This window comes from Capsicum annuum, chromosome 8 (assembly GCF_002878395.1).
Source record: "Capsicum annuum cultivar UCD-10X-F1 chromosome 8, UCD10Xv1.1, whole genome shotgun sequence".
NCBI classification, from domain to species: Eukaryota; Viridiplantae; Streptophyta; class Magnoliopsida; order Solanales; family Solanaceae; genus Capsicum; species Capsicum annuum.
Window position 1 is genome coordinate 59628655 of NC_061118.1, and position 12430 is coordinate 59641084.

A 12430-nucleotide genomic window follows, 5' to 3' on the forward strand; every position below is an offset into this window, starting at 1 on the left:
CTAAAGTTTAAAAAAACTTAATCGAAGAAAGGAGCGTCCATCCCTAGCTAAGTTAACTTAAGATTACTCGATCAGTACATATAACAATATATAAAGCAATGATCGATAGCCTAATTTGCCTTAATTTCGTATGATTTCTTTTGTATTTAAATATTTACAAATTACGGACTTAGCTCCCCTCTACTATTCCATCTCTCCATTTCATCCAGTTCTACCCTAAACATTTTCCTATCAAACACACCATATATGTGTTACTGATCGCTATAAATAGTTTGTACTATACATATATTATATGGTTGTGCTAATTTAATCATCTATATCAAATATGGATGACCTAATGCTTTTCTTCAGTAGATGGCTTCCGTGCTATCAAACAAACAGAAAAAGTTTGCCGCAACTTCATTGTAATTTTATAGAAAAAAAAAAGTTATTCTCCCCACATAACTTAAAATTTAGATTACATAATTTCAAGTAATCATTAATAATTTTAAAAAATTTTAAACTTTTATATTAGAATTCACGTTCAAACTTTACAGGTTTAAGAGTTCATTTTCTTATTTAAAGTTTTTTTTAGTCAAACAGTTAATTAAGCACTTTATAGTGTTTGAAACAAATAAAAAAATGCTTTTAAGCACTTGATTTTTAGTCAAAACAATTAAAAGAAGTCAAAAGTCAATCCAACGGTGGTTAACTTTTAAAATTTTTATCGTGTCACATAAATTGAAACATATGGAGTATAAAAATAAATAATTTGTTTAATTTGTAATCATTGTGTAAGCATGTCTTTTAGTAAGAGGGAATTCCACCTATCAAGATTCTAATTAAACTTACCTATAAATCTAAGCATCCAACTTAATATTTCTCGCCACTCTCATTTCTCTCTTTTTCTTCTTCTATAAAGTTAATAGACCATTAAGAGAGTGCTCTAATATTCTTCGCATCCATGGCTTCTTTTTCTTCAGCAATCAAAATTTACTGTAACAAGATCCTTCCCAACAGATTTGATCATGACAAAGATGAACCTTATTTTGGATCAAAGGTGAAAATCAACGAAAAAAACAAGAAAAATTTGGATTTCAAATTGGTTACAAAGGTTGCTAGCCAATTGCCTGTAATTGTGCCACCAACAGATCAACATGTAACTAAGAAGGAGAAGAAGCTCGCTGCATGGACTAGCGTGCGCCAAGAAAGATGGGAAGGAGAACTCGTCGTTGAAGGCGAGTTACCCTTGTGGCTGGTATGTTCATATCATAATATAATACAATGTCACTAATAGTGTATATAAGTTAAATTTTTAATATGCATATAGTGCTAACGTTTATTGTTACATGCATTTTTTCATTTCGTATAGGAGGCTTACTTTTTAAATTTTATGTTTGAATCACTTGTTATTTGTTTATTTATTTTTTAAAACAAAAGTATTGGGATCAAAGATGCATGTGTATACCCTTTTACACTTTTTAGATTGATTTAGTTTCAAAGTTCACTTTGGACAGAAGATTTACAAATTTACACTATTTTAGTCATGACTTGAGTCCATGCACCTATCATCTTTAGATATACATATCTCTCCGATATGAGATAAAGAAAGATGCTGGATTGATGATAAGACATGAGAATATGACAAGTAGAAGTAACTTACAACTAATGGCAAAGGGAAAAAGTTTATATGAAAACAAAAGGTTTCTGAAATTCTTCTGCTAAACGTCAAGAAGCTAAGAAGAACAATTAAAATTCTAAGCACTCTTGTTCTGACCTCATCATAGTCCTCCTACTGCTATATTTTTAGTGGTAATTAGCACATTACACGTGTCCAGCAAAGGGCGTTCTCTTCATTAAGGTGATAAAGAATGTTATAGAATTAAAACTACAAGAATATTTAAGATCTGAGAAGATAAAAATAATACAATCAACCTCTTTTCTTTATAATTTTCTTTGTAAAAATAAAATATTCCTTTACTTCCTTATCTTTTGTCTTAATTAATAAGACGTCCACGTTATGGCACATTCCAAGTCCAAATCCCAGAACATAAAATTCTTTTACTTATATATTCTGCCAAAACAATAGGAGTAGTACTAAATAAACAAGAGACAAAACAAAAATGAAATTAATTCATGTTTTTCTTGTCTATGTAGAATGGCACGTACCTAAGAAATGGTCCAGGACAATGGCACATAGGGAACTACAATTTCCGGCATCTTTTTGACGGTTACGCCACCTTAGTCCGTCTTCATTTCGAAAACGGACGTCTAATAATGGGTCATCGACAAGTCGAATCGGAGGCATATAAAGCAGCAAGGAGCAATAACAAAATTTGTTATCGAGAATTTTCAGAAGTACCTAAGCCAGACAATTTCCTAGCCTACATAGGTGACATGGCCAAATTACTCTCCGGCTCATCCCTAACTGATAACGCGAATACCGGAGTCGTTAAGCTCGGGGACGGACGAGTAGTCTGCCTGACGGAGACCATAAAAGGTTCAATTGTGATTGACCCAAACACACTAGACACAATGGGGAAATTTGAGTATAGCGACACGTTGGGTGGTCTAATTCATTCAGCTCATCCAATTGTCACGGATAGTGAGTTTATAACATTGATACCAGATTTGATTAATCCTGGATATTTAGTGGTGAGAATGGATGCAGGGACAAATGAGAGGAAGTATATAGGAAGGGTGAGTTGTAGAGGAGGACCAGCACCAGGATGGGTCCATTCATTCCCAGTGACGGAAAATTATATTATTGTGCCGGAGATGCCACTAAGGTATTGTGCCCAAAATTTATTAAAGGCTGAGCCCACACCCCTCTATAAGTTTGAGTGGCACCCTCATTCCAAAGCCTTCATGCATGTTATGTGTAAAGCCAGTGGCAACATTGTAAGTCATTTCTTGCTCCCCAGTATTATTGTTTCTTTTTACACTAACCCAAAAATTATCTAAAGAACACTAGCTACAAAATATTACTCCCTTCGTTTTTTTATTTTACTTGATCTCTATATCAAAAATAGATTTTTTACTTTACTTGTCTATTTAAGTAAATCAAGAGAATTGTTTTAATATTAAAAAACTACATAAAATAGTAGTAGAGCCTATTCGGATGGGCTTATAAACTTTTGGCTTAGTTTGTTGTTAAGTGCTTAAGAGCACTTTTTAGTTTTACCCCTATTTTGACTTAAAATTTATTAAGGTTAGTTTGGTAAAGGCAAAATGGTCTGGTGGATATTTTTACTTGTATGAATTTGTATTCTAGACCCTCTTACTCACCTCTTTGCCAACTGAACCCCTAAACTCAATAAAACTCATTGTTTTAAATCCCTCTGACCATTGATCAAAATTATGTGGCATTAAGATGGCTAAGTTGGACATCGAGTGTGATAACACGCACTTGGGACCAAGTGAACATAGTTTTTATGAAAAAGGTATGAATATATCACTGAACTTTAATAAATGGTAAAGATATACCCTCTGTCATACTTTAGGTATAAATATGCCCTTACCGTTAATGAAAAAGTATATATATACCCCTGAACTTTAATAAATGGTACAAATATACCCTCCATCATACTTTCGATATAAATATACTCTTACCGATAACGAAAAGGTATATATATACCCCTGAACTTTGATAAATGGTACAAATATATCCCCCACCATACGTTAGGTACAAATATACCCTTACCGTTAATGAAAAGGTACATATATACCTTTCTCACTTACGACAAGACACGTGTCACAATCTTGTTCATTTGTCCTTTTTTAATTTAATTTATCCCCATCCTACCCGAAAATAATTCTAGTTTATCCCACAAACCGATTCAAATAATAAGTCAAACCTGACTCGGTCTAATAGAATCTTCAAGACGCATCTCTATTCACGCATATTCATTCTCTCTTTCTCAATCTATTAGATCAGATCGAATTTGGGTTATTATTTGGATCGAATTATGGGTCAAATTAGAATTATTCTGGGTGGATTGGGATAAATTAAATTTAAAAAGGCCAAATGAATAGGATTGTGACACGTGTCATGACATTAGTAAGAAGGGTGTATATGTACCTTTTCACTAACGGCTAGAGTATATTTGTACCTAAAGTATGACGGAGGGTATATTTGCACCAGTCATCATAAAGTTCAAAGGTATATTTGTACCTAAAGTATGACAAAGAGTATATATGTATCATTTATTAAAGTTCAGGGGTATATATGTACCTTTTCATTAACAGCAAGAGTATATTTGTACCTAAAATATAACGAAAGATATATCCATACAATTTATTAAAATTAAGGGATATATTCATGCTTTTTTCGTAATTTTTATATTAAAATATTTTTTAAAAAAAAATAAAACTTTACCTGTCCCACCCCCCCAACCCAACCCAAACCTATTTCTTTTTTTCCACACCTACAACCCCCTCCCACCGAACCCACCCACCCTTTAACTTTTTTCTTTCTTCTGCCCCCACCCCAAACCCACCCACCCTTCAATTTCTTTTCTTTCTTCTTTTTTGTCAGCCACCACCCCGTCTGCACCACCCCCACCCCACCTCATTTTTCTTCTTCTTTAGGCCCCTCCTCCACCACACTTAAAAGAAAAAAAAAAAACAATCTATGTTTCTTCTTTGAAATTTCCTTCCCCTTCGTTGGAGGCTTTTTAATTTTTTTTGTAAATTATTTTCTCAATTCAAACATTTCATTTTTGTAGGATTAAAATTTGGACTTGAATTGAAAGTGAATGATAATGGATATATTGAAAGTTTAATGAACTCCATGGATAAGTTTGAAAAAGCTTGAAGTTCAAGTTTGAAGAGCAATAAATGAGTTTTCGTGAATTTGTCAAAGCTGTTCAAAATTAAAAATTGAAAATTCATTGTGCTTGTCTATGTCAATTTATAGTTGAAAATTTAAAATAATTGGAGAGGATTTTCAACTATTTGGAATGAATTTGATGCTCAATTTGTGAGCAAACATCAACAACACGATTATTGAAAATTTTCTATAATTCATAAAAGTTATTTATTTAATTAAATTCATTTCAATATTTAATTTCTTATGTGTCATTTGAAAATGATGTGGAATTTAATGAGCATTTAAAAATGTCATGAAAATTAACGTGGAGGCAATTGTATTACGCACACTAAAATAAGATTTAAAATATTGAATTTTATTGAGTTTAGAGGTTCAGTTGACAAAAGGGTGAGTAAGAGGATCCAAAATACAGACTCATATAAGTAGAAGAGTCCACCATAACGCCTCTACTTAACTTTATTAAAATTATTAAGGAGTCGTTCGGTTTGAAAACAAGTTATGTTGGGATTAATTATGTTGAGATTAGTTATACTGGGATTAGTTGTCCTGAGATTAGAGATCCTAGTATTATTTTTTAGTGGTTATTTGATTTGTGGTATCAAAAATAATATCCATTACATTTTTTTAAGAATTGATAGTTTGTTTACAAAAATACCCTTCACCTTATTGAGCTTAATTATTCTCCTTATATTAAACCATGCAAAAAAATTGAAAAGTTACTATTTTTTTTTAACTTTAGTAATTTTTTTTTTCTAAAAATATATGTTGAAAAATTTATGTTAATATTTTTTAAATGTGTACGAAGCTTTAATAGTTCATGTTAAATTACTTATATTGTCCTAAATTGTATAAAATATTGATAATCCCATTTTTTGTTAAAAAAAATTGTCATCAAAAAGTGTGAAAAATAGTTAATCTCATTTTTCATTATTTAGTATCATATTTTGGAGTTAAATTGTACTTTAAAAAAAAAATTCAAATACTTTTAGCTATATATAAAAAATAATTTTTTATTTAATAATTAAACATGAACTAAGCTAGAAAGGAAATGTCAAGATATTAATTACTTGTGCAAGATAAATTTGTTAGGAGAAATGAAAATCTAAAGTAGCATTAATAAATATTTCTACAAAATATAAAGACAATAAATCCTTGCATCAATTTTGAATTTGATTGTATAAATAGTTTTTATAATGTCACTATCATTTTTCCATGACTCATCACTTTTGTAGCATTTAATAAGCTCATATAATTGTTTAAATTTATCAAAATGGATGAAAATTTGTAAAGTAATTAAAATTTAAATTAGGGATAAAATTGATAAAAAGATTTGATACGAGGATTACCGAAATCTCACATTATAGTAATAAAGTAGAGTAATATATATATACACACACACATAAATATATTTAATGAAAAGTGTTAATCAAAGGATTTGTGGTAATTTTGTCATTTTATAGTTTTATCCCAAGGATAAATTGTGTTAGGATTATTATACCACCATATGTGTGGAATAACTTATCGTGGTACTATTTATTAATTTCGTGATAAGTTATTTCGAATATTAGCAACCAAACGATGCACTAAAATTTTTATCCCAAAACTATTATTTTATTCCGAAATTATATGTTTTAGTACCTCACACCAAACGACCCCGAGTGTATTTCAGGTCAAGAAGTGTCAAGAGTATTATGAAACGGGTGAAGTACATGTACTTAATTAGTACTCTAATTACTAACAGCAGTGGTGGCGCAGCGGAAAGGGGCTGCCCCAACCTACCCAGAGGTCGAGGGTTCGACTTTGGGTATGGACAAACACTCTGTTGGGAGCTCTCTCCCTCAAATGGGGCCCGGCGCGGGGCAAATCCGGATATAGTCGAATTCCTAAAAGCGGGTATTGAACACTGGGTGGTTTAAACCAAAAAATAAAAATAAAAATTAGTACTCTAATTAATAACATGTAACTTTTCTCTTTATTCGTAAGCTGGAACTATCTTCAGGATAGATTAGCTAGAACTATCTTTACGATAGTACTAATCTAATTACAGGGAAGAAAGATTTTGATATCCTATTGTTTGAAATAATAATTTGATTATATTTTCAAATTGAAAAATGAAAAGGTGGCAAGTGTAGAAGTGCCATTATACGTGACATTCCACTTCATAAATGGATACGAGGAAAAAGACGAAGATGGAAGAGTTAGTGCTGTTATTGCAGATTGCTGTGAACATAGCGCCGACACCACCATCCTTGACAAGCTTCGCCTTGACAATCTCCGCTCCTATGCTGGTAAAGGCGACGTCTTGCCCGATGCAAGGTACGTACAATTGCACAAACTTGGCCAACGTGCGCCTTTCAATTTTGTATAAAAAAAATATTAGTTAGTTCCGGTGCTAGATTTTCTAAAGATACTCCTTCCGTCTCAAATTATGTCTCGCTATTTTTTTTTTTGGATGAAAATCATTTTCACCCCTCAACTTTGATTAAAAAATCAAACTCCTCTCTCACCATTAAACAATAATTATACTCCCCTTTATCCCATACAATGTCCATTTTACCCTTATAATTTTAATTCTATTTATATAATATCTTTTTATATTATATGTAATGAATATTTTTTTAACATGGATATTTGTAGCATTTTATTTAAGTTTATTAACTTTATACGCAAATTAATATGTTTTATAAATTTATCACAAAATACAATATTATTTTTTAAGATCGTTATTTTAGTATTATATGTATTAAAGAGTCGTTTGGTGTGAGGTATAATTATAATAATTCATAGATAAAGTTCATGATTATTTATCCTTCGTTTAATTAGATGTATTAGGTAGTTTCAAAATTATTTGTCGCACCATTTATACTACAATGATGAGATAAGTTATCACACATACATGTTAGTACAATTTATTTTGTAATAACTAATCCCGGAATAACTTGTTTTCAAACAACCCACCCCTAGGTGTATATATATATATATATGTACATGGATGCGTATATTTTTGTGTTTTATCACTCTCTTACTAAATTCGTTTCGTATTACTTAACTTTTTATTGATATAACACAATTCTTAAGAAAATTTTACTTAGAGGTATATTTTGCTAAATTAACCTTATTAATGATAATTTAAAACTTTAAATTTGTCTATACTGTTACTTTATATAGTTATTTAACACTAAACAGTAGAAAAAAAACATAATACAATTCTCTTGATTTCACAAATTGAGCAGATAAACTAAAACATTTATTTTTAACATGAGGATCAAGTGATAAGAAATGATATTATCTATTTTCTATATCAGTAAATAAGTTGTGATTGTTATTAATAGAGTATTACATATTTTATAATTTATATAAATAAATATAATCTTTAATATTTGACCTTATTTTAATTCGAGAAAAATATCTAGTATCCCTAAACTATGATCAAATTTGTTACGACACACATCAACTTCACGGGGGTCCTATTACCCCTTAAACTAAAATTTAGCGTATTTTTGTCAATCTTTTTAGCTAATGTGATACTTTTTGTCAATCGTTTTAGATGGCGTGACACCTTTGATATGGACTCCATTTTATGTAATAAAGGTGCCACGTTAGCATAAAAAATGATAAAAATACGCTAAATTTGAGTTCAAGGAATAATAAGACCCCTGTAAAATTTGAGTGTGTCGTAACAACTTTGACCATAGTTCGGGGTGGTACTAGAAGCTTATCTCTTTCATTTATTGTTTGTATTTTCTGAATTAAAATATATTTATAAAATTAGTAGTACTTATTATTTTCACTTGTTAAAATAAATATTATAGTTTTGATTATTATTAATAAAACTAATTTTCTTATTATGCTAATTCACTTCATGAAGATCATCATCAGCTTATATATTTCTTACTTTTTTTTTCTAGAAGATAATGTTTATGTTTTTATGAAAATTTTGTTATATGAATAGTGTTTATGTTTTTATGAAAAAATTTTTATATGAATTTTTTTAAAATGAAAATATGATGATTTTAAAGAAGTTAAAAAAAAGAATAAAAAAATTGATGATAAAAGGTAAAATAGGAATTTAAAAAAGTCAATTAGGATAAATGGAGAGTATGATTATTGTTCAAAGTTGAGGGGGGAGTTTGATTTTTAAGATAAAGTTGGGGAAGAAAAATGATTTTGACCCTTTTCTTTTTGGTCCGTCCAAAAAGAATGTCACATTTTCTTATTTGGTAAGTTTTTAAAAACACAATTACAATTTTACCTTTAGTGGTCCCACTTGACTTTAAATACTATTACTCCTTTTTTTTATTTGTTTTTTCAATTAAAAGTGGTCCACTTAATTTTAAATACTATTATTCCTTTTTTTAAGAAGGGTAATTTTGTAACTTTAACAAAGTCAATACTTATTTCTTAAATATCGTGTCCGATCAAATGATGACACATAATTTGAGACGAAGGGAGTATATAACTATTAGTACGTATTCGTTTCAATTTTGTATGACATTTTTTTTTGAGTGTTTTAGACCACCTAAATATTATACTCTCTCCGTTTAAAAAAGAATGACCTATTTTGACTTGACATAGAGTTTAAGAAAATAAAGAAGACTTTTGAATCTTGTGGCCTTGAATTAAAGTTGTGTTAAATGTACCAAAATATCTTTTAATCTTGTGGTCCTAAACATGTCATATGGAAAATTGAAATTAAAGTATTGCCAAAAAAAGAAAGATTATTCTTTTTGAAATGGATTAAAAAGAAAAGTAAGTCATTCTTTTTTAATCGAAGGGGTACTCTTTTTATCCCAATTTATATGATATAATTTGAATTTTGAGACTCAAGCACGAAAGTCTTTGGTTGTGATTTATTTGTGTGCCCTTAAATATTTTAATTATTAATTTTTGTGACTTCTATTATTTTTTGTGTAATTCATAAATATGTAAATTATTTTTCAAAAACCTTAAAGATTGTACGTCTGAATGTATGATCAAAACAGAGAAATTTAACTCTCAAAATTTAAAATATGTCATAAATTTCGATGGAGGGAGTGCAACTATACGTAATCTTCTCCATGCCGTGGAATTAGCAACTTAGAGAATAAGACATAAACCTGCTATAATATGGCAAACTGAATATTAGTGTTTTTTTTTAAACACCGCCAAGTATATGATTATGGTCGATGAATACATAGGATTCCTCCACCCATACGAGGTTTCGAGTTATTAGAATCATAGAAATGAAACAAATCCTAATAGGAAGTACTTCCCCTGCTAATAAGCCTAATTACACGACGTGAATCCAGTTTAATTGGAGCTGTAAAGGAGGAACCAGACATACATAGGATGAGAAATCGCAAGAAAAAAATAATCTAGAGTATAGCGTGCATAAGTTAAAGGCAGTCCCTTTTCTAAATACTAACTAGACAAGTTAAGCATGTCTTCTTCTTGTGTCATCAAACAAGGAAGATAAAGGCTTCTTGAAAACTACCTGTTCTGATTAATTTATTTGCATGAATGGATAACAACCATTTTGAACATAAAAACTACTGTACTGAGTCAACATCCTACAGTCCTAGAAAGGTCTACTGAAAAAGAAATTTAATTGTTGTTTTCTCATGTATAATACTCCCTCCATTTCAGAATAAGTGAATTATTGAGGTATTTATTGGTGTTTCAAAATAAGTAAATCATTGAATTTTTTTTTTCAAATTTACCCTTATTGATTTGACAACCAATTAACTTGTGAAAAGGTATTACAAGTTCAACTTTTTCTTTTTTTTGGGGTAAAACTGGAAAATTGTGTTAAATTTATGTCTTTAATGTTTTTTTTTAATATGTGTGCTAAAATCCAACAATTCATTTATTGTGAAACAAAGGGAGTACAAGTCATTCGATGATGTCAAGAGGACTATCTTGCTTCTTTAATTTCCTCTTTTAACTTTTTTTGAACTTAAGAAAGGTTTATATTGTCCTGTTCTCTAAAGCACAAGTTTTTAAACTTTGAAGATGATTTATTCTTTTGGTAGTTTGCATTAAGCTCAATATATTTGATCTTATAAGTTTCGTCGTTGGGAAAAATCTATTATTAACCTCGCGTGCCCACTCTTTTATAGGAGTAGTATTTTTCTCAACTATACTTAACACCCACAGATGATGGGATTTACGCTTTAGTGAACCTACTTAACATGATTCAGATTAGTCGAGCTAGTGAACTTCAGATAACAAATGATTAAACACAGAAAAGAACAATTAAAAATGCGTTACGGGATGTCTATATTCGCTTACACAACCGTATCCTCAGAGAAATTAAAGCTTAATTAATAATCTTGACATACTTAGATAAAAGATTTTCGTTTAATGGTATTTGGTGATAGAGTTGGGAGATTCAGAATACCATTAGATGGGAGTCCATATGGAGAATTAGAAGCAGCATTGGACCCAAATGAACACGGAAGAGGCATGGATATGTGCAGCATGAATCCTGCTTATTTAGGCAAGAAATACAGATATGCTTATGCTTGTGGTGCTAAGAGGCCTTGTAATTTCCCCAACACACTCACTAAGGCTAGTTTACTCTGCTCTCTTCTGTTCTTTTCCCCCACTAATGCTTACAATTATTATTTTTCATGATCAAATAATAACTGACCCGAGGACTGATGACAATACTTTGCAGATCGACTTGTTTGATAAAAAGGCAAAGAATTGGTATGATGATGGTGCTGTGCCTTCTGAACCATTCTTTGTGGCTCGTCCGGGTGCAACCGAGGAAGATGAAGGTAATTAATTTATCACTGTATCTATTCATGGTAGACCTAATGTGATCAGGCCCTTTTCAGATGCATAGCGAAAACTTTTTTGCACTGAAGTACTCTTTTCCTTATGCAATTCAAAGTGTGATAATCCAAATTAAAACATAAAATAAAACAAAAAACAAGTAATTGAATTGCAACATCTTAACAAGGTGTAACATTTTTGAACTATGCAGGTGTTGTAATCTCAATGATCAGTGACAAGAATGGAGAAGGATATGCTCTAATACTGGATGGATCAACATTTGAAGAAATTGCAAGAGCAAAATTTCCTTATGGTCTCCCCTATGGGCTGCATGGTTGTTGGGTTCCGAAGAAATAGTATTACCCCACATCCCAGACATGTAGCCAGATACAGCTTGCAAGTCATAACAAGATGATAGTACTAAGTTTTCCAGTTCTTGCATAGCTAATGTAGTATTTAGTGCATATTTACTCTCAGTAATAGAAAGTGTTTATCCATATTAATAGTATATTAATGCATACGTTCTAAAATGATCATTCATCAGTAGTTCACATGAGAGATCTTTGATTAAAACATCAAATTCAACAAGGAAAAACCAAGAATGTACTCTAGCAATCAACGAGGTAAGTAAAAACCATGAAATACTAGGGTTGAAATTCTAATAGAGGCAAAACAATAGGGGATTTCTTCCCTTCTACCCACATCTTGGTGGACAAAATTACTCGCTAGTCGGGTAGGTGGAAGATAGTAGGTACCCAATGAAATAGTCGAGGTGCACGTAAGCTGACCTCGGTATCTTTAGAAATACCCTTGGTATCTTTAGAAAGGATGAAATTAAGGACATTACGTAGTTATCACGCA

At 30.8% G+C, this 12430-nt stretch overlaps 1 protein-coding gene across 1 annotated transcript; it reads left to right on the forward strand.

Annotated features, from left to right (window-relative positions):
- Positions 1-843: 843 nt before the first annotated feature.
- LOC107839011 (carotenoid cleavage dioxygenase 8 homolog B, chloroplastic) lies at positions 844-12077 on the forward strand. Its single transcript, XM_016682338.2, has 6 exons — positions 844-1237; positions 2137-2880; positions 6930-7126; positions 11170-11359; positions 11469-11571; positions 11781-12077. Exons 1-6 carry the CDS (start codon positions 944-946, stop codon positions 11924-11926), a joined length of 1674 nt encoding a protein of 557 aa, XP_016537824.1. The 5' UTR covers positions 844-943; the 3' UTR covers positions 11927-12077.
- Positions 12078-12430: the final 353 nt, after the last annotated feature.

What these genes read in the sequence shown, in the direction of transcription:
- LOC107839011 (XM_016682338.2), top strand. Translation starts at nt 944, where the DNA reads ATGGCTTCTTTTTCTTCAGCAATCAAAATTTACTGTAACAAGATCCTT. An exon ending in GACGTCTTGCCCGATGCAAG is followed by an intron (nt 7,127 to 11,169) that starts GTACGTACAATT and finishes ATTTGGTGATAG; the next exon opens with AGTTGGGAGATTCAGAATAC. An exon ending in TCCCCAACACACTCACTAAG is followed by an intron (nt 11,360 to 11,468) that starts GCTAGTTTACTC and finishes AATACTTTGCAG; the next exon opens with ATCGACTTGTTTGATAAAAA.